General features: G+C 53.8%; 2 protein-coding genes across 4 annotated transcripts in view; one reads left to right on the top strand and one right to left on the bottom strand.

Moving 5' to 3' along the window:
- NBEAL2 (neurobeachin like 2) overlaps positions 1-17,015 on the bottom strand; it is a 28,540-nt gene extending 11,525 nt beyond the window's left edge. Inside the window, exons 1-19 of one of the 2 annotated variants that reach the window (XM_063113984.1) lie at positions 16,962-17,015; positions 9,083-9,171; positions 8,868-8,996; positions 8,664-8,745; positions 8,442-8,566; positions 8,174-8,256; positions 6,507-6,592; positions 6,122-6,404; positions 5,864-5,970; positions 5,243-5,323; positions 3,779-3,862; positions 3,242-3,340; positions 2,165-2,766; positions 1,952-2,084; positions 1,750-1,869; positions 1,153-1,474; positions 856-938; positions 649-741; positions 259-433 (exon numbers count right to left, since the gene is read on the bottom strand). In XM_063113984.1, coding sequence (XP_062970054.1) covers positions 259-433; positions 649-741; positions 856-938; positions 1,153-1,474; positions 1,750-1,869; positions 1,952-2,084; positions 2,165-2,766; positions 3,242-3,340; positions 3,779-3,862; positions 5,243-5,323; positions 5,864-5,970; positions 6,122-6,404; positions 6,507-6,592; positions 8,174-8,256; positions 8,442-8,566; positions 8,664-8,745; positions 8,868-8,996; positions 9,083-9,171; positions 16,962-17,012 — 2,827 coding nt within the window. In that variant the 5' untranslated portion in view covers positions 17,013-17,015. Of the gene's footprint in view, positions 1-258; positions 434-648; positions 742-855; positions 939-1,152; positions 1,475-1,749; positions 1,870-1,951; positions 2,085-2,164; positions 2,767-3,241; positions 3,341-3,778; positions 3,863-5,242; positions 5,324-5,863; positions 5,971-6,121; positions 6,405-6,506; positions 6,593-8,173; positions 8,257-8,441; positions 8,567-8,663; positions 8,746-8,867; positions 8,997-9,082; positions 9,172-9,792; positions 9,823-16,961 lie in introns of those variants that run through there. The other variant, XM_063113986.1, reaches the window with a different exon arrangement.
- Positions 17,016-17,364: 349 nt separating this feature from the next.
- Positions 17,365-26,722, top strand: part of CCDC12 (coiled-coil domain containing 12) — a 58,386-nt gene continuing 49,028 nt past the window's right edge. The window contains exons 1-4 of one of the 2 annotated variants that reach the window (XM_063114941.1): positions 17,365-17,415; positions 17,915-17,978; positions 18,223-18,318; positions 19,314-19,519. In XM_063114941.1, coding sequence (XP_062971011.1) covers positions 19,424-19,519 — 96 coding nt within the window. In that variant the 5' untranslated portion in view covers positions 17,365-17,415; positions 17,915-17,978; positions 18,223-18,318; positions 19,314-19,423. Of the gene's footprint in view, positions 17,416-17,751; positions 17,817-17,914; positions 17,979-18,222; positions 18,319-19,313; positions 19,520-26,722 lie in introns of those variants that run through there. The other variant, XM_063114942.1, reaches the window with a different exon arrangement.

Below are 26,722 nucleotides of genomic sequence, written 5' to 3'. Positions count from 1 at the left end.
GCCTGCCAGAGGTCACGAGACCTCAAGCACTCAAACCCCCCATCAAGATTCCTTCCCCGCGGGCGGAGCCCGTGGCGCACTCGGGAGAGTGCGGTGCTGGGAGCTCGGCGACGCTCCCGCCGCGGGTTCGGATCCTATATAGGAATGGCCGGTGCACTCACTGGCTGAGTGCCGGTCACGAAAAAGACAAAAAAAAAAAAAAAAAAAAAAAAAAGATTCCTTCCCCGCAACCTCAACCCAGGTACCAAGGATGCTTACCTGAAGACTTGCCCAATGGGAGAAGCAAGCCCTGGGTGTTGTGGCCAGAGGTCAGTTCAGGACCCACAAGATCATGGGTTTCAGCTGGACCTGCCTCAGCCTCTTGGGGCTGTGCAGCCACTTGCTCCAGCAGGGGCAGTAGGGCACCCATGCCCCCCACACAGTTCACCACATCCTGGGGGTAGGGGGATGGAAGTGAGGGGGCGGCTGCCAACCAGTTCCCTGCCCTACTCCACCCCAGCCTGGGAACCTGGATCCAGGGAAGCTTTGCTCTCTTGAACTGGGCTCCCCAAACCCTCCTCAGGGTATATGCTGCTCCCCAGCCCACCCCGTGCACAAGTGTCCCATGCCTATGCTTACTGCACATACTTCTCACACGCGTACACACACCTTCACGTCCCAGGTCTCCACCCTGTGGCCTGTCAGGCGGCCGTCCAGCCAGTGGCTGGGGGACAGGTCCAGGCAGATGTTGTTTTTACAGGCCTGGAGGTAGGGGGATGAGCGGGCAGCAAAAGTCAGATGGAGGAGGGGTGGCAGACAGAGTGTGGGAGCCAGGGGGAGCTGGCACAGTTGAGCCTACCACTCCGTCCCAAGTACCTGAGGTGAGTAATGGAGGAGCAGCTTCGTGCTGAGCTCGTGTAGTTCACCCTCCGGCTTGAAGGGTGCCATGTCATTGGGCCCTGGGGGGCAGGCAGTGGACTTCAGATCTCACTGCCCTATGGTCAGACTCTATCCAGAGCTTGCTTCTTCACTGCCTGACCAGAGGACAGACCCCCAGGGATGTCTTCTCTCCATGGACCCCTAGTTTCTGGCCTGGGTGTTTTATAAGTCCCAGCCCCCTGAGTCTTGGGACAGTGGGACAGGGGCTCGGACAGGGTAGATTGTGCTGCATACCCAGAGTGCACAGGATCCTCAGGACTGATGCTGGCAGGGCTTCATGGAAGATGGCCACAGCCCCCAGCTCACCCTCCAGGGATGTGGGGCTGCCCCAGCGAGTGTCCTGGGTGCCTGCAAGGGTGGAGCTGATGCTGCCCTCCTGCAGGGGGGCCACCAGCCCAGATCCCCAGCCAAGCCCTGCAGAGGCTGGGACTGACTGGGAGCGAGCAAGGGAGGGGTGAATGTAAGCCTGAGCAGCGGGGACTGGTGACAGAGGCAGCCCTGTGGTGGTGGTGGTTGTGCGGTGCCCAGCGGAGCCGATACAGCAGGAGGAGAAAGGCTGCAGGACCGGGGGTGGGGGAGTGGTCAGGTCACTCACTCCAGTAGGGGCAGTAGGGCACCCATGCCCCCCACACAGGTCACAGCAAAGCTTTGGGCTCCACCTACATCCAGTTCTTCACAGTGATACCAATGGCTGCGCGGACCCCAGACGCTACAGTCTGAGGCCTGGGTGGTGCTGGGGTGGGGAACGCTGGGGCTCTAGGCCCCACCCTGCCCACTGTGCTCCAAGTACCCCCACCTACCCAAGGTATCCCCAAACCCTGCCTGGCACACCTCACTGAGGGAGGGGCAGCGAAGAGGTGCTGTCTTGACCAGGTGGCCGTCCTTGTAAACATGGACCAGGTTCTGGCTGAAGGGCCGGCGCCCAGGCACATGGACAATGGCCACGCAGTGCTAGAACAGAAGCCACATCAGACCATACTTGGGACTTGGCACCCCCTTTCCACTGGGCAATGAGAGAAGGAAGAAGGCTCACCCAGGCAGAGTCGGCGAAGGACACTTCGGGCAAGCTCATGGTCAAGTACTCCTTCCGCGTGCATACAGCCACCACTAGGGTCCCAGCCGCAGTGAAGAAGGCCTCAAACCCTGAGCCACTGCTGTTAAAGAAGCTGGGGGCAGGCAAGCCAGTTATGCCTGTTTGTTCTTGCCCACCCTGGCAGCAGGTCCCTGGCCACTGGCAGTAACCCACCTGTACAGCTGCTTTCGCTGGAGTGGCCGGGTGGGGGCTGGGGCAGGTGCTGCACCCATGGGGTGCAGACAGAGCCAGGCATGGAAGGTGAAGCCAGGTCCTGGCCATCGCTGCACGGGGGGCACCATGATGCCCGCCATGCTGGGCGTGAGATCAAAGTAGCGCAGTGCTCGTGCAGGACCCTGGTGCCGGGCCATGCCTGATAACACGCGGATGATGGCGCCTGCGTGTCGGGCTTTCTCAGCCTCTGCTCCACCTGGCCCCGAGTTCAGCCCTGGCGGGGGATGCAGCAAGCGACGCAGCTCCAAGGGCCTCAGTGATACATGGCCCAGTGCTTGCAGCAGTGCCAGCAGCTGCTCCTGGCAGCGGGCCCCCAGGGCTACTCCCGAGTTGAGTGTCTCCAACAGGTAGCCTACCAGGCCTGCCTGCACACAGGTGGCCCGGCTGGCAGGGCAGCTGTCACAGAGCCACCAGAGGCGTTGTGCCAGGAAGAGTCGCAGCTCGGCTGTGGGCAATGCTGGCAGCCACTGCATAAGCACCAGCACCGGCTGCTCATTGCGGATTGGTGGAGGTGGGCATATGCTGTGGTCACCCTCCACAGCCTGTGGGTGGAGAAAACGTGATAGCTGCCAGTCAAAAGTGGCACCCTGCCTACAGTATGACTTCCTGTCTCAGTTTACTTGCCTATGGCATGGAAAGAAACATGCACTACCTCATCCTGCTTACAGGTTGTTTATGAGGCTCAGGAAAGTCAGAGGTGCATGGTGACCGTCACTATTAATAACAGTCCTTCAGCACTCTTAAACCCTAAGCCTTGGTTTTCAGCCTGGGTTGGTCTAGCCCCCAAATGCATGTTCCTTGGATGACCCCAGGGCTTGCTGACATGCAGAAGCTTCCAGGGCCCCATACAGTTTAGAATCCTCACAGCAGGACACTGACATGTGTGGCTGGGCCACCAGTCACACTATGTACAGGCTGCAACCCACAGTCCCCCAGAAGGGAGAGCTCACTAGCTGTGGTAACCCTAGCTCAGTCCTGGCTGCCTTGGGGACCCTGGCCCCAAGCCCCTGCCCTCACCATGTTGAGCAGCTCTTGTAACAGCCGATGGGTGGGGGGACCGTGGCTCTGCAGAACCTCGTGCAGGTGAGGGTAGCCAATGCGTTCCTTAAACACCTCCTGTGTAGTGCGGTGTGGGGAAGAAGTGAGCATAGAATTGGGCCCCAGGGCAAACTCACACCCCTTGGAAACCCTTGAGGGGCATCATCTTTTGGGGCTCCCTCACCCGGGTCACAGTGCTGGCAGGGGTGGGGGTGAGGGGCTGCAGAGGGATGGGGGAGCGTGGGTCCACCTCAGAAAGCTGCAGACGGTGATCAGCTCACAAGTATCCTCCCCACCACCAGCCCGACCCAGGATATCCCGCTCTCAGGACAGACTGATGACCATACCCACTCAGTGTGTTAAGCTACACTCAGACGGCAGGGCAGTCCCCTATCCAACTCACTTGCTTTGCTCCACGCAAGATTCTTCCAGCCACCAACCAGGCCAGTTCTGGGGTCACGTGATTGATTAACTCTACCCCATACCCCTACTGCAGCCAGACTGCAGCATCCTCACCTTGGCTGAGGGAGAGCCACTCATGATGCAGGTCAGCACTCTGACTACGTGGACTGCAATGGCATCTGTGTCCTGGTCCAATACCTTGGGGTGGGGAGAGGCAGTCAGGAGAGGCATGTGCCAGGGTGTGGCAGCTGGCAGCACCCTGCAGTAAAAGGAGTGTGGGGCCAGGCACCCCAAGGCATGTGGCATGTGCTGGATCAGCAACCCTGTCTGGGTACCAGGTCCCCTACTGCTTGTCCCAGCTGCTGTGACCCTATCCTGAACCTAGGGCCTGCTCCGAGCACCTTGGCAAGACCCACCCTGACAAAGAGGCCTGGGAGAAAATCAAGGCTGGTAAGGATATCACTGGGACAGATCAACAGTGGACACTCTCGCTGCACCCCCCACCCCATCCCCATTCTCTGGTGGACTTATGGCCCCAGTCCCCACCCATCCCCACCCAAGCTAGATGCACAAGTGCAGGCAGGCCAGCAAGTACCCCATCACCATGATTGACAAGGGTCAAGGAATTTAGGGACAATCAATCATAGGGTGTTAGAAGCAAAGAACCTTCGAGACCTTTAAGTCCTACCCTGCCCCATGCCCCCTAGATCCAGGTGGGGACCCTGAGGCTCAGCCTGGCTGAACCTGACGGCCAGAGGATGCTGCTTACTCCCTGCGCCCCACTCTGAGAGGGTGAGGGCTTAGAGTTTGTCAGCAGCTGCCAGGCCATATTTTGGCCCTATGGGGACTTTGGTCCAAGCTCTGCCTGACTTCCCAAGTGATCTGAGGCAACTTCTTCCCCGCTCTAGGCCAGTTTCCTCATCTGTAAGAACAGAGGGGAGTCACCTTGCCCTGCCTGCTCTGTAGATGAATGGACATGCAGGCCATGTGCAATAGACACATGGAGCTGCCTCATGAAGACAAAACCAGGGTAGGGGCCCCGGAGGTTGGGGCCCAGGGTTTGAGACACCAGAGAGGGTACCCCAGGTGGAGCCCCCAGCTGATGCCCTGCAGCCTCCTACAGCCTCATGCAAGGTGAGTTAGGGAGCACATCATGGGGGGCTGAGGGACTCTAGTGAACTGCTTAGGGTGGGTGCAAGAATCCACAGAAAGAAGTGGTCCCATGCGGGGGACCCTCCGTCCTCTGTGAATGACTGTAGCCAAATCCCCAAGTATTTGGGCTTTTGTTTCCCCTTCTGAGAAATGCGGGTGGGTGGTTGAGAGTTTCGAAGGTTCCTTACCGCTTGGCACAGTCAAACCCCAGCTCCCAATACTAACACCAGACAGGGGATAGACCACCTCCTGCCCTGTTCCCTAGAACAGGGACTTGGAAGGTGGGTGAGACAGCATGAGGGACCCACCCACATTGCTAGGCCACACCAGACTTTGCATATATATGCTTATCCCCCCTGCTACAGTGCAGGAAAGGCTCAAAGAGGGGGTGGTAGGTGCCTGAGCTGATCAGCCCCAGGATGGTACCTTCTGGACATCGGGCTCAGTCAGTAACCGGGTAGCCAGGTCACTGTCCCCCTCAGGGGGCGCCCGGGCCTGCAGGTACAGCTGTGGGGAAGGGTGAGGGCACAGGGTGGAGGAGGCAAAGGAGAGAGAAGAGGAGGAAGATGGGGGCGAGGTTAGAGCAGGACCTGGGCAGCTGCCCTAGGGGAAGTATGTACCCTGAGTCCCAGGCTGAGTGCCCCACCAGGCACCAGGCAACAGTAAGGGAGCGGAGCCACCCATGCCCTGCTCGGACGGGCAGAGTCAGGGGGTGGAGGAGCGGGCAGGAGCAGGCACTGCATCCAAAGGCAGCAGAGCCTGCCTCAGCCCCTGTGCTTGGGGCCAGAGAAAGGGAAACATGGGGTCAGGGCAGCTTTCTTCCTTTCATACTCCCCGCCCTCCATGGGGTACAGAGTCATCCTAAGCCTTGGGCCTAGCCCCATAGAGGCCCCAGGCGGAAGGGCCCTTGTCCATGCCCCTGGCCCTCCCACTGAACTACAGGCCATCCACCAGCTGCAAACCCCCAGCCCAGGTTTGCTCAGCAGCAACCTGGCACCCACACCTCTGGGTTCCAGTCCCTCCACCCCCAGCCTGGGCTCTGCCCACCTTGCTGTTCTGGATGAGGCGGATGAGGTGCTCAAAGCAGTTGTTGCTGAGGAAGGTGGCTTGTAGCACTGGCCGGTCCTCGCAGGCCAGCATCATGGGGATGGCGTCTGGGGAAGGGTCAAGGGTTAGGCCCTGCCCAATCCCCTCCAGGAGGTCTTAACCCTTCTTCCTCATGCTGCCCAGTCCAGCCTTTCCATCAGCATTTGGGCCTTCCCCTCTTGGCGCTCCCTCCCCAAGAGCCTGGGAGCCCGTACCCACCGAGCATGCTGACCCGCAGGGTGACAAGGGCCTCTTCAGAGCCTGAGCTAGGACCAGCTGGCCAGTCGGCATTAAGGACACGGAAGTAGCCCTCGAGCAGGGCACGGAGCTCTGGGCCACGGGGAGGTGTGCGGCTGGCATGCAGGACATGTACTGCGCCCACCAGTGCCTCCAATGCAAGCGGCACCAGGCGGGGGTCCTGGGCTGGCTCATGGCCCCAGCCCCGCACCACTCCCAGCAGGCCCTGCACAGAGCCAGCACTCACAGCCATCTGCCCGTTCTCCTGCAGGAGTGGGCAGAGATGGGCAATAGGCAAGGTGGCTCACCCAGCGGAGAGACTCTGAGACAGCCGCTCTCCGGCCCACAGGCTCACCTCCCAGCCTACCTTTCCACCTGCGAGGACAGCACCAAAGAGGTGGATGAGACGCAACAGCAGCATGGGAGGCAAGTGATCTGCATCCTGCAGGGTCTCTGGGTGAGGGCGTAGGCAGGGCAGGACAATGTCACCAGGGTTGCAGGGCTGTGGACCCAGGGGACTGCACAAGTGGTAGCTGCCCTTGGGTAGGGGGTAGGGGGAACTAGGCCCAGTAAGAGATCCAGTCTGAGGGAGGAAACCTGGCTCTATCCTAGGGGGACTGACAGGGACACAGTCCTTCTTTGAGGGCCTTGAGAGGGACTGCCCCGCCTGGAGAGCTTAGCCAGCTCCCCGACCCTTAAGCCCCAAATTGGGACCCCAGGGTGAGCACATCCCCTCTCTGCTTCCCCATGGTGACCCAGGGTTTAGTTTCTCAGATGCAAATCTCCTGCTTCCTCTGCCCCTGTGACCGTTAGAGCTTCCCAAGCCTTGCTCTGGGGACCCTGCGGTATCAACTATACCAATACCACCACCCCCGCCCATGCCCCTGCTGTGGACTTCTAGGGGCTTTCAGAGCCTCACATGTGGGAGGCCCACCTGGCCCTGCTTCAGCAAAGCTGGACAGGATGCCAGGCCATGGACTGAAACCCAGAGAGCGGAAAGGACCAGCCCTGGGTCACATGGGTTGGGGAGGAGAAGAGTAGGGCTGGCTTGATTCAGGTGGGTGGGGTGGGAGGGCTCCCTGGGGCAGGAGCTTTTGAAGTGAGGCCTAAGAATGCAGCTAGCCTGTGGAGAGGGCACAGTATGGGCAAAGACCCTGAGAAGGGGTAACCAGTAGTAGTCTGGGAATGAGAGGACAGGAGGGTGTCTGAGGAGCACAGAGCGAGTGGGGAGGACTACGATTTGATCTTGAGGGTATCAAGTCGCTTGGAGTGATTTATCAAGGGATGGACAAGCCAGTTTGTTTTAAGAAGAGTACCCAGGCTGTGAGAGAACAGAGGCAGGGAGCTCCCAGGGGTGCCTCTCCTCCTGGAACTGCTGCCCCCACTCCAGACCCTTACCCGTAGCTCCACAGGGCATCACAGAAAAACTGAGACCCTTAATATCCCAACAGGCCACTGCCTTCCACCGCCCTGCCTCGCCTTGTTGGGGCCACATCTGCCCTAATCCCATCTAAAGTCCTGGCCAGTCTCCCTTCAATGAGAGAGAGGGGACACAGGAGAGGAGTGTCACCAGGGAGAACAGGTGACCAGAGGTGTCCTGAGCATCAGCTCCTCTGGGAATGAAGGAGCAGGAGACAGCTAGGTGGCCAGTGTCCTGAGGAGGGGTGGAGGCTGGGTGGAGGCTTCAAGGACAAAGTGGTTAGACTAGGGAGTTTTAAGGTGGTGCAGGCTGGGAGGATCCAGGAGATGGGAGGAAAGGACAATGGAAGTCAAGTGGGCAGGTCAACCTCACCCTTCAACCTGATGACCTGATAGGAGGCCCTCACTCCAGCCCAGGAAAGAAATTACTCATTTTGCTCCTTCTCTTCTCTCTATCCCTACACTCCTACTCAGCCTTTGGAGGCCTCCTCAAACACCTGTCTCTCCCACCACCATGTGGTTCTGTCCTGTGTTTGGGATCAGGGAACTGCAGGAAGGGGCCTAGGTTTGGGGGTGGGGCCAGGTGGGGCTAAGTGGGGCAGGGACGGGCCTGACCTTGGAAGAAGGCACTGAATTTACAGGGCAAAGTGGCAGGAGGGAACTTGTATTTGCTCTTCTCCTTGGAGCTGATGACTTCCCTGGGGGTGGCAAGGGTGGGGGTGAGGCCAGGCACTTCATCCATCAGCCTGGCCTCACCCCTTCTCGGTCATCCTCCAGCAGCCTGCACACAGGCCCAGCCTCACCTCCACACCGTTGTGACAGCCCAACACCCCCAGCCTCTCCCGAGCCTCCTCTGGGTCCCTGCCTGTGGGCTGGGTCTCACCCACTGTGCTGGCGCCGCCAGGTCTGGTAGGGGTCAAAGAGGCCCTCACAGAGGAGCAGGGCGTGTAGGGCCACATTCTCCAGTTGGGTCCCATAGCCCTCCTGTGGTGGTGTATGTCTTTTCAGCTGTAGGTGTGGGGAGAGGGTGGAGGGCAGGTTAGCCCTGCCATGGCTACTGTCTACCTCTCCCTGCACTGCCCCTGCCCGGTAGAGCCTATCTCACCTCAGCCACCAACCCTGTCAGCAGTGCCAGCACCCGGGGCACTAGTACCTGGCCCCAGCCTGCCTCTACATTCTCCAGGTTCCTGGGAGAGTGAATGAGGGAGAGGTTACAGTAATACAGTAATGCACCATGCACTCCCCCTTCCCCCCGCTCTGGCCCACAGTTCTATGCCCCTGCCTGCTTGGAGTGAACAACAGGGACCACCTGCAGAGAATGATGAAGAGCTTGAGCAGCAGCAGTGCTTGTTCCAGGTCCCCCACATCCAGCTGCTCGGCCAGCACATGCAGTGCATCCAGTGGTAGCAGTGGTACCTCTGCACCTGCCTCTTCCGGCCTGCAGAGAGGGGGGAGTCATGGGGGTGTTAAGGTCCCCTCAATCTCCTTGCCCTGGCCCTGCCTTCTGTGCAGATCCAGCCTCACCTTCGTGGCTCCAGAGACAACAGTGAGACGGTCTTCTCGAAGGCACCTACAAAGGCCTGCAGCCACTGCTGCAGGTAGCCCAGGTCTTTCTGCAGGCAGGAGTTCCGGTGGTGGGGGCAGAAGGGGTGCAGTGAGCAGGGGAAGGACAAGGGGATGTAGACAGAGGTGGAGAGTGAATGAGGTGGACATAGGTGATGGACAGGGATTACAAGTAGGGCAGCAGAGGTGGAGAAAGGGAGTAAGGGATGGGTAGGGGAGGAGGGAGGGCAGGAAATTGGAAGGTCAGCATCAGAGAACTGTGGTATATCTTGACCACCCTTCCAGGCCTCCTATGTGCTTCTCTCAGCCTCCCAGTCTCTGCTCCCACATCCCTAACCCTTGCAGACCCAGGCAGGCCTGAGCTGGGCAGGGGAGGGGCTTAAGTGGGGTGTGGCTGTGGTCTGCACTGGTGCTGGGGCTGAAGGTCTCTCACACCACCAGCCGCCCCCCACCCCACCCCCGCCTTGGGCTGGTTCCTTGTCTGCCACCTTCTCCCAGCTCAGCAGCCACCACCTCCAGGAAACCTTCCTTGACTGCGGATACTAGGATGCGTGTGCACCATCAAACAGGCAGACCCAGGCACATGCACAAAGTCCACGTAGGTCCAGGCCGACGTCCCGGCAGAGCGCCCTGCCTTGCCCCGGGAGCCTCCACCCACCCTCGCTGGTTACCTGGATCCCGGGCCCCACAGCCGGTTCCATGGGCAAGAGGGACAGCGGCTAAGCCCACGTCTGGGTGCCGCCAGGGAAACTTTGGTGTGAACGGGAAACGTCTCCTCCCGCCCCAGCCGGGGCAGGAAGCGCAGAGTCACGGTGGGGGAGGGGGGCCGCTTCCTCCCGGCAGACCGCAGGGATGTGGGGGGGCCGGGGCACCCTGGGCCCAGAGAGAGAGGCTGCTTGGGACCTGGCTCAGCGTTGGGGGCGGGGCCTGGAGCAAAGACGGGCGGGGCCAGCCTGTCCTGGGTGGGGCTTGAGGGCCAGAGACTTGTTTTACAGGCCCGAGGAGCTCTATCCAGGACCGCGTTCTGATCCCTGCTGCTGCAGTGCCCTTCATTCAAGACACTCACAGCTCCCTGGGTCCTAGGCCTCAGGCCCAGGAAATGATGCGGAAGACTCACCCATACGTTTGCCTCCTCCATGTCTTGTACATTCCACCTGAACCCTGCAGGTCTCTTTGCTCAGGGATACAGCTGAGTAAGTCCCAGACTAGCCCTCAGCTGCCCTAACCTCTAAGCCCCTCCCAGGGCATGGGGGTGGGCTGAGGCTCCTCCTTCCATTCCTTCCCCTCTTTCCATGCTGGCCCCATCTGGAGCTCCCAACCAGTTGAGCCCAGAAAGCAAATTTTTTTCCAGAGTCAGAGAGGTAGGACTGGAGAAGGATAAAAGGGCAAGGCACACATCACAGTCAGCACCTGAGGCTGCTCTCCAGGAGCATGGACCTCACACCAAGGACCTCCAGAACTACGCTTGTACGGATGGCTCATTTTTGCTGCCTTTGGGCCCCAGGGAAGGGGACCTGACCCCAGCAGACTTGGGCCAGGGCCACAAAAAACCTAGGCAGAGCAGCTGTTGACCCTGTGGCTGGCACCTTCCTTGTGTATTTTGGCACAAATTCGGTACCCAGGCAACTCCGAGAGGGCTGGGGCCACCAAGGTGCAGGCCCACACCATGGTGACTTTTTATCTGTCAGTTAGTTACCTTTGTTGACCTTTCCACCACCCTCTGCTGCTGGCAGCCTCCCTCCCCACACACCAGCAAGGAGACCAAAATGCCTAGATCCTGAAATACCAGAGGAGGCTAGGGCTCCTGGACCATTTTCTGAATCCCTTCCATTACAGATGGGGAAATGGGAGGTTCCAGAGGGGATGTCTCATCCATACCTTGGCTTCAGCTGTACCTTTGAGGAAGCTGAAATCCAGACCTTTGTCCTAGGCCAGGACTGCTTATGGTTGTTAGCCAGCCAGCTCAATCTGGCCATGTCACCTCTGACCCCTGCTTCAGTGGCCGCACAGATCTGTCCATCCTCAAAAATGTCCCACTGCTGTCTTCCCCTCTTCTACCCCAAACCACCCCCAGTCAGGCCAGTCATCTCTGACCCAAAATGTAGGTCTTTTTTGCCAGTTGCAGCTCTGCTAAGCACCTGAAAGTCTAAATTTGACCATGTCCCCCCTCTCCCTGCCCCTCAGGATAAAGGCTCAACTGCTGAGCCTGGCATTCCATGCCCCTAATCCAACTAGGGCCTTCTTCTCCAGCCTCTCCTCCCCTCCAATCTGTGATTCACATCCTCCTGTCCAGGTCTCTGCCCACCCCATGCCCTGCCCCCTTCTGGGACTTGGGCTTTTGGTTCTTCAGCAGGAAAGTCCCACCCTTGTCCTGGCCATCACCTAGATCGGCCCTCCCAGACCTGGGTGGGTCCCTCAAACTTTCCACACTCCTGCTTTCTGTCCCTAGAACCACACCCTCAGCCTGTCCAGTCCTGCAAGCTTCTAGCAGGTTTGGGCTGAGCTGGGTTCAGGGCTAGGGCAACCAAGGCAGCCTTCATTGGCTCTGGGGGGGGCATGAGGGGGTCTCTGAAGCATAGTATTAGGCAGGGGTGGGGTTACCTGCCTATTCCACCTTTCTGCCTCTCACCTCTTCTCTTTGGGAAGCCTCAGGCCAGCTCTGCCCTGGGCCTGGCGGCTTTAGGCTGCAGTTCTCTGGGGTGTGGGAGTTCCTGCTGGAGCCAGGGCCAGAAGGCAGAGGGACATGGGCATGTTGGAACGGCTGCATGTGAAGTCCAGAGCCTGGAGGGGTGGCTGTGGTGCTTGGGCTCCCCATGCCCCTCTCAGAGCCTCTGTCCTGTTGGCTCTTCCCTCTCTTCCCATCTCTGAGCCAGCCCAGCCCCCTGCGCCAACCCTGCTTCTTCCCCATGGCAGGTCGTGAGCAGCCACACCTCCAAACCCTCCCCAGAGCCCTTAGGTCCCTGGGAAGTGGTGCCCAGGCCCTGCAGCAGGGGAGAAGGTTGTGGGTATGGGGGAGGTCAGTGTCCCTGGGAGGAGGGGGTCTCATGGTCTCCCCTGTAGGAAACCAAACCTATGCTTGACCAGTCCTGAGGACACTCAGAGAGTGTTGGGGGTGAGGGACCCCCAAGGGATGGTTAGGTTCAAACAGTCCCTGGGTGGGCATGGAAGTGCCACTCCTCTGGAATTTTGAGGTAACCCGTGAGGGCTGAGGGCAGGTGGCTGTGGCATGAGTTGTTGGGAGCTGTCTGACAGGGGCCAGGGATCCCTGAGCTTCCTGACACCATGCTGCCCTGGACCCTGCTTGACCTATCCCAAGCCCAGCACACAGTGGGTCTCCAGTAGACAGCAGTCACCATCAATGCCCAATCAGCCAATCACCTGCCCTATCATAAGCCCTTTAGGGCAAGTCTGCAAAATAAAATCCAAGGTCCTGCATGGGTGGTGCCCACCTGATCTCCAGCCCCAGCACCCGAAACCCGCTGGATGCCCCAGCCCAAGGGCACTGCTCACTGCCCTCATCCCCACAGGTCTTCATGTGCTTTGCTCTCCACGGTTCCTCTGCTAAAATGTCCCCCATCAGGGCCAGCACCTGTCCCAAGACCCAACCCTGTCTGGTGCCTCAGAGATTGGGGTTACCAGTGGAGTCTGTGGTCAAGGGCTCCAGCTGGGTTCCAGAGTCCTGTCCCTGTTTGGTAGCTCGTTACTTAACATTAACCTCTTTGAGCCTCTTCAAAACCATCTGTTTGCTTAGTGAGTAGAAGCTCTCCAGCCATACCTACCCAGCACGAAGTAAGGACAAAGTGAGTGGGAGCTCCAAATCCAGGGGCTGTGGCCTGCCCAAGCTTTTAGTGTTCTAGGGCAATTCTCCCCACCCCCCTCTGTGAGTGACAGGTAAGAGGCAGGTCTTGACTCACTGTAAGAGCTGAGGTTTTCTGGGCTACTCCCCAGCTAGCTGCCCCAGGCAAGTGACATGGAGTATGTTGGTGGGACCCAGGGAAGAGCTAGGCATTTGTAGGGGGAGAAGACTGCAGCATAATAGTGGGTGACTCCTCTCAGTCACAGTTGCCTGGGTGGTAGTGAGCACCCCATCTCCAGGGACAGACAAGCAGAAATGGGACAGAGTGGGGTAGGGTCTGTTCAGGATGGCCTCTGTCAGAACTAGGGGGTCTCCCCACACAGCATCAGGAGGGAAGGGCAATGTTAAGGCAAAAGTGGCTTCTGACTATATCATGAGAACTGGAGGTCAGACTTGGAGGTCCTCAGGCTGTGGGATGAAGCAGGAAGATGGGGGCTTTGCCAGGGACAAGGGCAGCTGAAGATAGTGGTCCAAGTGCCTGGGTGGCTGGGCCAGTCTCTCTCCCTTCCCTGGAGAGGGGGTATTGAAAGGGGTGGACCTTCTGGTCTCCATAACACCTTCCAGGGCGTAACCATCTCCCTGTCCTATAACTATGGAAACAAGGAATTTCCTTCCAGGGTCCCCATAGTAACAACCCGTTTCCATGGGAACCCAACACTTTCTCATCAGCTCCCCAGTTGCCATAACAACTCCAGGGATTCCCAACTCCTTCCCCATCCCTGGGCTCTGTGCTAATCTCCCCATCACCTCAGCCCCTCCCCCTTAAGTTGCTGTGGTAATGGAGGCAGGGAGGAAGAAACCCCAGTTGTCCCTCTGAAGTGCTGAGGGGGACTAAGCACCCAGAAGCCTATTCCACCTTCCCTTTACCCATTTCAAGAAGAACTGAGGCCCAGGAAGGAGTATAACCCAGCTGAGGTCCCAGAGGGAGCAGAGGGCCTGGCTAGGTTTCCATGAGGCAGTAGAGCTCATCAGTCAGGGATAAGGGACTGGGGAAGGAGTGGGCAGAGCAGGGTCAACTTTAGCTCTGACCTGATCTCCCTGGAGCCCTCTAAGTCCTCAATGGCATAATTGGAGAGTCTAGCTTGGGCTCCCCACCTGTAACCTGAGTGTTCATCCTGCCCTGACCTTTGTGGCCCTGAGTGCCCCTCTGCTCTTGGTGCCTCCCAGTGCTCCCTTTTGCTGGGGGGCTGTTGACCACCACCACCACTCCAGCCTGAAGAGAGGCTTCTCATTTGCATGCTATTTTGCAATAACTGTTACATGCAGCCCAACTGCCAGTATGTCAGGTGCTGTCCCCAGTTGCCTTATCCTCTCACGCTCTTCCTAGGCCCTCCCTGGGAAAGCTCTGGTGGGTTCAGAGTTCCTCTGGGTGTGCCCTCACCCATCCACCAGGCCTTCTTAGCTACTCTGCCCTTTTTGTATTTGTCATGTGCTTGCTCCTGCTCTTCCTGTCCCCTCAGCCAAAACTCAGCCTTCTCTGGGATGACTTCCTTGATAGGTCACTAGATTGGGGCCCATCTCCTCCATCCATTCAGCTCATACCCAAGGATCACCAACTAAATGTGAGGTGATGGGAAGCAGCAGAGCTAGCACAATGAGGGGTAAAAAGGGACACGCCTGAGCTGTGATCCAGCTTGGTCTGGGGTTGCAGGGGAAGGTCTCCTCCAACGGGAAGAAGCAGGCTCCAAGCACAGAAAACAGCCTGTGCTGTCCCAGGGCAAAAACCCACCTGAGGCTTCCTGCCCCCAGGACTAACCTGAAGGAACTCATCTGGTAACCTTGGTAGGACCCTGCCTTGGTTTCCCCACTAGGGCCAAGCTCCAAATGAGAGATGTCCAGGGGCATATAGCCCTTCTCTCCTCCCTCTCTTAGTAGCCACCCACAGCCCCCTCCCTTGCCATGTGGCTCCCAGTTGAGCAGGGCCTACAGGGTTGCAAGGGGTGGGTGGGTCTAAACCTGGGGTCTTTAAGAGGAGAGGAAGGACAGGAAGGGGGGATAATCCCCCCCCCCAGACCCACAACTGGGGAAACAGGTTTTTGCCAGCTGATGTCAGCTGTCACTCCTGAGGAGAGGGGTGCAGGTGTTGCTGGCTGGGTGGCTGGCCAACTCATGGGTCTCTTAACAAACTCTACCAGCTCCACCCTTTACCTTGCACACTCCCTCCCCCAAGCACATATACAATAGGTCCCTAGCTGGGCTCAAGTTGCACTGCTAACTCTGTCTGGGAGCCCAGCACAGAGGGGTGGGGACAGTGAGCAAGGAGCAGGCGCAGGCAGCAGGAAGGCAGTACTGAGAGGCTGGCCAATGCTTCCTCTCCTCAGGCAGCCAGGCCCCTCCCGTTTCTGGGTTTGCTCTCACATCCTGGATTTGTTTGCCTGGCCCCAGGCTGCCCCCTGCCTACCCAGGTTTCCCAGGCTACAACCAGCCAGCCTGTGCCCCATACTTCCCTTTGAGGTGAGGAGGTGGGGGGAGGGAGGACTCAGCACACATATGGGTGCTAAACACCTCCTGAGGGGATGGGGGGTGACCATATGCAAAACTCAGACAGAAGGGACATTGGGAGACAACCAAGCTGGAGACACAATCCTAGCAGCCTGCCACCCAGCCTGAAGACCCATTGTTAACATCTCTCAGACTCATTACCTGGTTGAAGCCCCCTTCACCTGCTCACAGGTGAAGAAACTGAGAACCAAAAACCTGCCCATGGCCACAGGGCAATCAAAGGTAGGAGGGCCAGTCCTTTGGAGATAGAGACAGAGAAGCTGGGGTGAGGAGACCTAATGAAGGCAGGTAGGCCAGAGCCTTCTCGGGCCTGGACCCCTCTTCAAAGTCCAGGCAACTCCTGAGGTCAGGGATATGTAATTTTTAGACAGGGAAGCAGAGGTTCAGAAGTGCAAAGAGCTTGGTCTGTGTCACCCCAAAGAGTTACTCTACTTGGGGCACTTTCTCCTGCCAGGGGCCTGGACCTCTCTCAGCCTGAGCAGACTAAAGAGGCTGTGGCTCTTATGGCCTGGACTCCAGGTCCCAGGGACACCTCTTCACAGAGGCCCACCTGGTTTGAGCATGAACTTCTCCCCAGTGACAAGCTGTTCAGGGGCACACAATGGTCCATTGTGTCCAGGGCACACCTGAGGCAGGAGCATGATGCCAGGCAGGTGCAGGGAGGTAGGTGCTGGGTGAAGGGGAGGGAGGTGTTACCCTTGGATCCCTCCCCACTGTGCAGAAGGAAAGTGGGTGCCTATGTGTGTGAGACAGAGTTTGGGGGACACTAGGGTCTGAGTCAGTTCTCTCACCTCCTGAGGCCACATGACGTTGTCTCTGAGACAGGAGTAGGGAACTCAGAAGGAAAGGGCCTCTCTTCATCTCTTTCAGACATCCGTCCTGGCCTCAATCCCCCCATCTCCACTCTCGCATCTAAAGCAAAACTTCCTGCTCTTAGAGGGGTCCCGGGTCCACCCTCCAGAATGGGAGTGGGGTAGGGACACCTCAAGTCCGGGAGGAGCTTATCACTGCCCATTCCCTGGGAGGATCTGAAGTGACTTAAGTTGGACCCACTGCCTGCCTGGACCCCCAGCTCACTCAGACCCGTTGGCCACGACCATCCAACCAAGCTGCGTCCACAGGAGGGGCAGCCCATATGCAAACTGAGTCCCCCTTCCCCTTCCGACCTGACCAGTCTCTTGTTCTCTACAGGCCTCAGTTTTCCCATCTGTAAAAGGGGGAAGTGTCCGGCTGCCTCGGCCATTTCCCCTCTCCTCCTGCACGACTCAAACTGAGTGGTCCCGCTGGAGGGGATGCTGTGAAGTGCATGCCCACGACCGCTGTCTGTCCCCAAGGTATAAGTGCCAGCGGCACACACGTGTGCCGAAGCACGCCCGCCGCGAGCGCACATATACGCGGCCCGGGCGGCGCGGGGCGCAGGTGCAGCAGGCGCGGAGCGCGCGGAGCTGGGGGCTCAGCGGGCGAGGGGCGGGGCGGGCTCACCTGAGCGTAGTAGAGCAGCCACAACTCGTAGAGCCGCTCCGAGGCGGCCATGGCCCGGCCCGGCTCTGGCCCTGCTGCGCGCCACCTGTCGCCGCCTCCTCCGCGCCGCCCGCCGGTTGCCCCCGGCCAGGCCCATGGGCGGAGGGCGTCACTCCGGGGCGGAGCGGCGCGGTACTACCGGGGGAAGTCCGCGGCTCTGCCCCCGCCGCGCTGAGCCACCCAAGATTGCACGCTCCTCCTCCTCCCGGCCGGCCGCCGCCCGGCTTCCTGCACTTCTCTGTCGCCACCGCCGCTCCGCCTCTCCCGGGACCGTGCACAGGGCGGGGAGCCCCGCGGGAGGAGGAGCCTGAGGTCAGGACGGCCCGGGAGGGCGCTGCCGCTCCGCCCCCCGCAGGCCGCGCCCGCACCGGTGCCTCTGGAAGGGCTAGTTTGCTACCCCGGGACTAGGGTCGAGGTCAGGAATCCCAAACTTACTCTGGGTCTGGGTCTGGATCCGCCCGCACGCAGCCCGCCTGGCTGGAGTTGCTGCAATTCGGGGAAGGGGCTGCGGGCCGCGTGGGGATGGCCAGAGTCCTTCAACAATAATAACCACCACCACCACTGCCATCACCACGACCACTTGTAGCGCTTACCACGTGCTAGGTGCAGTCGTGTTTAACGGGAAGACCGAAATGCCACTTTTGAGCTTCTGCTGTTTGTGGAGCGGGATGGGAGGATCAGAGAGCAGCAGACAAGCCTGGGATACCTCCGAGGGAGCGGTGCCCTCTGTCCATCGGGCAGAACTCAGGGAGATTTACACAATCCCCGCGGGTTCTCTCTCTCTTCCAAGAAGCCTTCCCAGATGTTCCAGTGGAGGTACTCCCCCCCCCCCCCGCCCCAGGGTCCAGCATTTGCTTCACAACTTTCGTTCCTTTAACCTCATGAAGTGGGTGCCTTATGCTTGTGTTTTACAGATGGATAAAACATTCTGGCAGCCATGAACACCACCATCGCCCTTGTACCCAGCCTGCCTGTGAGGTAAGGGGCCCCCTGGTGTTGTGTAGGGTTCAAGCCCTTTCTTGGGGTGGGAGCGTGGGGGTGATGGAGTTTTCCGGGCCTAGAGAAATGCCATTGGTCCTAGCAATTGACCAGTCTGGAGGCCCCTAAACTTTGGGTGGCCAAGAGAAGAGAGATTCTTTCCCCATCCCTGCCCTGTTCTGTCTTCCTGGCTTCTTGGGTGGCTCTTCCAGTCTTAATTTTTCTCCTGCCCCATCCCTTCTAGCTCTGAGCTGACATTTCCTGAGCACCTACAATCTGCATGCCAGGCCCTGGCAGGGCACTCTACCCACTACAGGGGAGACGGCCTAGACAGACCCAGGTTAGTGAGGTCAAGCGTGTTGGGAGGCGGGTGCTGGACCCGGGGTCTGTGGCATGTGGACCTCTGATGGGAGTTGGGAGGGGAGGAGTGGGCGTCCACTTATTGCCAGTCTGGGAAGGGAGGCCATAGATAGGGAACAGCCTCGATAAGAGGCTAGTCATCCCCTGGGAGTGAGGGAGAGGGGGGATGGCTCCTATTCCCAGAGGAGAGGGTGAGTGGCTTTGGGGACCCCACAGGATGACAGAAGATCTTGACTTCGGCCGAAGTGGTCTCTCTGTTACCAGGGCACACTGATTAATGCAGGAAAGAAAACCCTCACAGTTTCTGCTGTGGAGCCATGCACCTTGTGGCTACTTGCTGCAGTTTAGGCCAAAGCAATTCTTCCTAAGCTCAGGGGGATTTCTCGGGGCCCCTTGGGCCCAGGTTGGGGCTTGTTCTTCTTTAGGGAGGGTAGCCTGACCTTGGGTACTCTGCCACTCCAGGAAGGGGTGGAAGTGAGAGGGCATCATCTGTGAACCTGGAGGGAGGGCCATCCAGCCAGGTCCCTCACTGCACAGGATTTGTCTTGAGCAGAGTGGCCACAGAGGAGCTTGGGAACACTTGGTCAGATGAATCCGGGGAGCCACTGACAGCTGTAGAAGAGGATAGAGGCAGACCTCATGTTAGGGTGGGATAGGAGTGGAGTTTCAGGGAAGGCTTCCTGAGGGCATTTGAGCCTTGAAGAATCAGGACAAGTGGACAAGAATGAGTCAGTGGGTCAGGGGCATTCCAAGAGGCTGGTATGAAGTGAGCTGGTGTTTAGGAAAAACCAGAGCGATCGATGCAGTCTATTCTTCTCTCAGGTCTTACTCCATTTGCTGCTTTCTCAGATTGCGTTGAATAAATCTAGACGTAGCACCTTTTTTTTATTTGCCGGCTCCCCACCCACTAGGCCAGTTGCCCCGGAGGAAAAGGGCGGGACCTTCCATAGCAACTCAGCATTGATTCGCTTTCAGGACTTCCTGCTTTCCCATTCTCGTCATTGGATTGGCCGTGAGGCAGTCATCTACTCTCCTTGGGCCTGCGCAATGCAAGCCTAGGGAAAAGGAAGGGTTCGGAGGGGAAGATGGCGGCGACTGCGGCCGGTGTGGGCCGGCTAGAGGAAGAGGCGCTGCGGCGAAAGGAACGACTGAGGGCCCTACGAGAGAAAACTGGGCGCAAGGTGAGAAATGCGGAGTGAGGGCCGAAGCGGAGGCAGCCAGCGTTCGGGTCCGGAACAGTGGGGAAAGGACAGGAGACTACTAGGGAGACACAGCTGCTGAGGGCGCGCATGCGCGGGCGTCGGGAGCATGCGCGGGAAGACTGCGCCCGCCCACGAAGTCTGCAGCTCCTGGGCCTGGGACTCTTCTACCGCTAGAGTGGTCGTCGCGCACGCGCGGGAGTGGGTGGGGGCCGTGGTCAGTGAGCCGCAGTCCCTTTGGTGCTGGCCTGCTGGATGTTACTTGTGTGGGTGTCCCGGGCCGCTTGCGAATGCTTGTTGCGTTCGGCGTCATGTGTTCCGTTTCTCCGTGGCCTGGCCGGCCTTTTGCCCCCACGCTAGATTCCCTGAGTCTGGCAGACCCTCCGCTGTCTGACAGAGCAGCAAGTGACTGTGCTCTGGGCATGCAGCAGGAGTCTTGAGTGCAAAAATCCAAAAGAAAAAAATCATTTTTAGGTCAGGGAGGAAGAAGGGCGCTTAGTTCTTTCCCAGGCTGCTTCTCTGGGGATGAGCCTACTAGTCCTATTCAGTCGCCAAATTGGGGAGTATTTTTTCTTGCTTTCGTTCTATTTGTACTTTGTTTATCTTTCCGAAGAAATGGAGAGGAAGGAGGATTCTGAAGTTCACTACCTGTGTGCCAACCTCAGCCAGACCTGTCACTTGGGGCTGTGGGACTTGGGACAAAGTCATCTCGTTGAGCCCGAGTTTCTTCATGTCTCCAGTGGGGGACAACAACCCCTACACGTTCATTCTCCCCGAGTTATTTTGAGATCTAATGGGATAATCTGTGTGAAAGGGCCCTAGAAACCAGAGAGGACGAAGGTTATTGGTTCTGCTTTTGGATGAGTGAAAACTGTGTCCTTCATTCTAGGAAGTACAAAGAATATTAAATATCTATACCTGTGTGTGGGGGTGGGGTGGGGTGGGGTGGGGGGTGGGGTTGGGAGTGTTAAGGTCATAACAGGAGGACAGGGATTCCACTTTTCAACTTTAAAAAACAGGCTGGTCAGTCTGTCTCGTTTTCCTTTCTTCAAGGCTGTCAGGTGTCTTGTGGGAAAGCCAAAGGGGAAGTAATAGAGAGTGAAAGCTGGTCAGATTGGCTTTTGCTTTTGTTGGCAGACTGTTGAACCTCTTAGACAGTTAACTCCGAAACTGCCTGGCCCAGGGAAGCTCAAGCCTCAGCCTTTCAAACAGTGGCTAGTCCACCTGAGCTGTTTGTTTGTATTTAGGGCCTGGATTATTGGGGCTGGGTTTGAGGTCAGAAAACAGGGGACAAAGTAGCATCCTCCAAGCCGACTGCCATGGGAAGGATGTGCATAGGCCATCAGGAGGACTGGCCTTTATTTTATTTTATTTTTATTTTTATTTTTTAAGATGACCGGTAAGGGGATCTTAACCCTTGACTTGGTGTTGTCAGCACCACGCTCAGCCAGTGAGCGAACCGGCCATCCGTATATGGGATCCGAACCCGGGGCCTTGGTGTTATCAGCACCGCACTCTCCCGAGTGAGCCACGGGCCGGCCCAGGAGGACTGGCCTTTAAAGAGGGATTCTCTCAATAGTCTGGAAATGTGGCCTGATGGGTTTTTTTTTTTTCTGTATTTTTAAAATTGCGGTAAAATTTATCATTTTAACCATTTTAAGTGTACAATTCAGTGGCATTAAGAACATTCATACACACACAAAAGAACGTTCCCATTGTTTTTTAACCATATCGCAATCTATTTCCCGAACTTTTTCATCATCCCAAACAGAAACTCTACCCATTAAACAATAATTCCCATTCCCCTTTTCCCCCGGCCTCTGGCAACCACCATTCTACTTTCTGTCTCTCTGATTTTGACTACTCTAGGTACCTTATATAAGTTGAATCATATAGTACTTATCCTTCTGTGACTGCTTATTTCTTTTTAGTGTAATTTCTTCAGGATTAATCTATGTGTCAGAATTTCATTCCTTTTTAAGGGTGAATAATATTGTATGTATATACCACATTTTGATTATCCATTCATCTGTTGATGAACTTTTACGTTGCTTCTACTTTTTGGCTATTGTGAATAAGGCTTCTATAAACATGGTAGTATAAATATCTGCTTGAGTCTCTGCTCTAAATTCTTTTGCATATATACCCAGCAGTGGTGTTCTATGTTTAACTCTTTGAAGAACCACCATATTATTTTCCATAGTGGCTGCACCTCGCCCAGCAGTGTACAAGGGTTTCATTTTCTCCACATCCTCCCCAATATTTTTTGTTTTTAATTATAGCCATCCTAATGGGTGTGAAGTGATAGCTCATTTGGTTTTGATTTTCATTTCCCTAATGGTTAGTGATGTTGAGTATCTTTTCATGTGTTTATGGCCATTTGTATATCTTCTTTGGAGAAATGTCTATTTAGGTCCTTTGCTCATTTTCTAATTGAATTGTTTGGGGTTTTTTGTTGTTGTTGTTCGGTTGTAGGAGTTCATTTTATATTCTGGATATTTATCCCTTATCTGATATATGATTTCCAAATATTTTTCCCATTCCCTGGATTGTCTTTTCACTTTTCTGATTATGCCCTTGTTGCACAAAGTTTTTAATTTCAATGAAGCCTAATTTATTTATTCTTTCGTTGATCCTGTTTCAGGTATCATACCTAAGGAACCATTGCCAAATCTGAGATCACAAAGCTTATCCTCTGTTTTCTTGTAAGAGTTTTTATAGTTTGAGCTCTTATCTTTAGGTTTTTGTTCCAATTGGAGTTAATTTTTGTATATGGTATTAGGTAAGGGTCCGTTTGTATTCTTTTGCATGTGCACTATTTGTTGAAAAGACTGTCTTTTCCCCATTGAATGGTCTTGGCACCCTTGTCAAAAATCCTTTGACCATATATGCAAGGGTTTATTTATAAGCTCTCTGTTCTGTTCTGTTGGTCTGTCTGTTTGTATGCCAGTACCACACTGTTTTTATTATTGTAGCTTTGTACTTTGTAGTAAATTTTGAAGTCTGAAAGTTGTGAGTCATCTAACTTAGTACTTCTTTTTCAAGATTGTTTTGACTATTCAAGGTCCCATAAGGTTCCATATGGATTTTAGTACAGGTTTTTCTATTTCCGCAAAAGATACTGTTGAGATTTTGTAGGAATTGCATTGAATCCATAGATCATTTGGGATAATATGACCATGTTAATAAATAAGTCTTCCAGTTCATGAACATGGGATGCCTTTCCACTTATTTAAGTTGTCTTTAATTTTTTTCAGCAATGTTCTTTTTTTATCATTGTACAAGTGTTTTGCCTCCGTGGTTAAACATATTCCTAGATATTTTGTTCTTTCTGATGCTATTGTAAATGAGATTCTTTCTTAGATTCTTCTTCAGATTGTTTATTGATTGGTAGTATATAGAAATGCAACTGATTTTTGCCTTTTAATTTTGTAACCTGTAACTTTTGCTGAATTTGTTTATTAGCTGTAAGTTTTTTGTGGACTCTAGGGAGATCATATCATCGGTGAACAGAGATAATTTTACTTCTTCCATTACAATTTGGATGCCTTTTATTTCTTTTTCTTGCCTAATTGCTCTGACTAGAGCTTTTAGTACTGTGCTGAATAGTAGTGGTGAAAGCAGGCATCTTTGTCTTGTTCTTGATCTTAGGGGAAAAGCTTTTATTTTCTTTAAAAATATGACTGGTAAGGGAATCTTAACCCTTGTCTTGGTGTTGTCAGCACCATGCTCTCCCAAGTGAGCTAACTGGCCATCCCTATATAGGGAACTCATGGCCCTGGTGTTATCAGCACCACACTCTCCCAAGTGAGCCATGGGCTGGCCCTGGGAAAAGCTTTTAATATTTCACCACTGAGTATGATGTTAGCTGTGGGTTTTTCAAATGTAGTTTTTGTCGTGTTGAAGTTTTCTTCTAATTCTAGTTTTTTGAGTGTTTTTCTCAGAAAGGGAGTTAAATTTTGTCAAATGCTTTTTCTGCATCAGTTGAGAATCTTGTGAGGTTTTTTCCTTTATTGCGGGTACTTCAGAATTTTGTGGAAAAATAGAATTAACAGATAATATAAATCTTTCCATAACTTTTTGAAGGCCCCTTGTACTGTTAATATATTACGTAGCTCAATTTTTATATATTGGGCCATCCCTGTATTCCAGGAATAAATCCCACTTGGTCATGATGTATAATCCTTTTAATATATGGCTGAATTCAGTTTTCTAATATTTTCTTGGGGAGCTGTTTTTTTTTTAAATCCCGTATAAAGATGACCGGTAAGGGGATCTTAACCCTTGACTTGGTGAGCACCACGCTCAGCCAGTGAGCTAACCAGCCATCCCTATACGGGATCCGAACCCATGGCCTTGGTGTTATCAGCACCACACTCCTGAGTGAGCCACGGGCCGGCCCTTCTTGGTGAGTTTTGCATTAGTATTCATAAGGGATATTGGTCTGCACTTTTCTCTTCTTGTAGTGTCTTTGTCTGGCTTTGGTATAAGGGTAATGTTGATCTCATAGAATGACTTAGGAAGGAAGAGTTTGAGAAATATTTGTATTAATTATTCTTTAAATTTGTGCTAGAATTCTCCAGTGAGGCCATCTGCTCCTGTTTCTTTGTGGGGAGATTTTTGGTTATTTATTCAATCTCCTTACTAGTTACAAATCTATTTAAATTTTTTTATTTCTTCATGAATCAGTTTAGGTGCATTATGTGTTTTTAGGAATTTGTTCCATTTGGTGTCCAACTTGTTGGCATACCAATTGCTAGTTTAATTGGATTAAATCTTCATAGTTCTGGCTTCAGAAAACTCTTGGCTGTGAACTCATTTTTGATAAATGTGCATTTGGAAATTACATGGCTTCTTCCTTGGAATTGGGAGCTCACTGGCCTTTGGAATTTCCTTGTGTTCTTTTTAAGAAACAGGAGTTATTATGAATACTCATTCCTGATTCCATTAGAAGCTTTTTCCTTTTCCTAGTGTGCCTTTCCTATTGTATTAGTCTGTTTTGTGTTGCTGTAACAGAATATTTGAGACTGGGTAATTTATAAAGAAAATGAAATTTATTGCTTACAGTTTTTGATGCTGGGAAGTCCAAAGTCCATGTGGTGGTGGTGACAGTGATTCAGGGATCTCACATTGCAAGATGGTGGAAGCAGAGAGAACAGAGGGAGAGAAAGACAGACTCTCTTCTTCTTTTAAAGCCCTCAGAACCATGCCCCCGACCACGATTTTTAATCCATTCACCACTGCATGGTTCTATAATGCAATCACCTCTTCAAGGCTCCACCTTCCAATTACCATAATAGGATTTCCCACCCTCTTAACAGTCACAATGGGGGCTAAGTTTCTAATATATACTATTTGGGGGACACAATTCAAGCTTCAATGAGTTTTGGGGGGGACACAATTCAATCCAATACACCTATCCAGGAGCTCCTGATTTTTCCACTCTTTCTAGTCTTTTTACTGCTTAGAAAAGGGAAGTTAGAATTTTTTCTTGACTCTTGAGTTTCCAGGCTGTGGCAGGTGATGAAATGTTTGGCTTGGTTTAAAATGGATTTTTGGAGATGGTAATTCATTCCTTCAACACGTGTACTGACTACTGTGCCCCACACATTCAGGTACTGTAGATTCAGCAGTGAGCAAAACAGACAGTCTTTTGCTCTAATAATTTCCATTTAGCTGGGGAGACAGATAGATGAGCATATATATAGTGTTAGATGGAGATGGCACTATGGAGAATAAGAAAGAAGGGAGATGGTGAGTACATGGCGCTTCCTGTTTTTCTCTGTAGCTATAATGGTTTAATTTTCTTTATTAAAGACAATGGTATTTTCAAATTTAACATGATGAATGATACCACCTGCTTGGTTTATCTTATCTGGTCTTGATGATGGCAACCCTGAGAAGAACGTAGGTCAAGGATTATTCTGTTAATTTATAGGTGAAAGCACTGAGGCCAATGTTAGGTGGTTTGCCCAAGATCACATGACTAGGTGGTATACCAGGGAGTGTTAGGGGGGAAGGAGACCATGAGAACAGGTGGTAACTCTCTTCATGTACTGACTTGAAGTGGTTGCCCAGATGCAGGGTAGGGGTGGGTTGAGAAACTTCACTGTATACTTTCTGATGATACCTTGTGGGTTTTGTGAATCACCTGCTCAGAAAAACAACAGTGGGAAAAGAGTACAGGCTCCAAGTGTAAGCTGTCTGTGCGTTTATGTCTTAATTTCCTCTGGATCCTGATTCTGGCCTTCCTTCCTACTGACGAGGATGGCTGCAGCCTTGCCATGGTTTTTGTTTTTGTTTTTTTTAAATTTTATTTCCTCTTTTGCATTTGTTATTATTGCAGTAAAATATATAGAACATAAAACTTGCCATTTTAACCATTTTTCAGTGGTATTAAGTATACTCGTAATGTTGTGCAACCACCACTACTATGTATTTCCAGACTCTATTATCACCCCAGACTGAAACTCTGCATGCATTAAGCAATAACTCCCCATTTCTCTCTCACCCCAGCCCCTTGTAACTTCTTTTTTCTTGTTCTTTTTTTTGGCGACTGGCTGGTACAGGGAACCAAACCCTTGACCTTCGTGTTACAAGGCTGTGCTTTAACCAACTGAGCTAACTGGCCAGTCCCTCCTTGTAACTTCTAATTTACTTTCTGTCTCTATGACTTTGCCTGTTCTAGGAATCTCATATTAGTGGAATCTTGCAATATTCGTCCTTTAGTATTTGGCTTATTTCTCTTAATAAGCCTAAGTTTTCCATGTTCATTTATATTGAAGCATGTATCAGAATTTCATTCCTTTTTAAGGCTGAAAAATGTTCTGCTGTGTGTATATACCATATTTTGTTTGTCCATTCATCTATTGATGGACACCTTTTGGCTATTGTGATTAATGCTGCTGTGAACATTGGTGTACAAGTATCTGAGTCCCTATTTGCAGTTATTTTGGGTATATACCTAGGAGTGAAATTGCTGGGTCATATGGTAATTATACTTTTAACTTTTTCTTTTTAAAAAATTTTTTAAATAATTTATTATTGAATCAAAATCGATTATACATATTTTGGGGGTTGAACATTGAGATATGTTGATTAAATCAGTATTACTAGCATATATATTGTTACAAATCATAATTATTCTTTATGCCCCTTGTCCAACCTCTCCCCTTCCCCCATTCC

The sequence above is a fragment of the Cynocephalus volans genome, chromosome 11 (genome assembly GCF_027409185.1).
Source record: "Cynocephalus volans isolate mCynVol1 chromosome 11, mCynVol1.pri, whole genome shotgun sequence".
Lineage (NCBI taxonomy): Eukaryota > Metazoa > Chordata > Mammalia > Dermoptera > Cynocephalidae > Cynocephalus > Cynocephalus volans.
The sequence above is the reverse complement of the archived record's forward strand: the minus strand, read 5'-3'. Positions and strand labels throughout refer to the sequence as shown.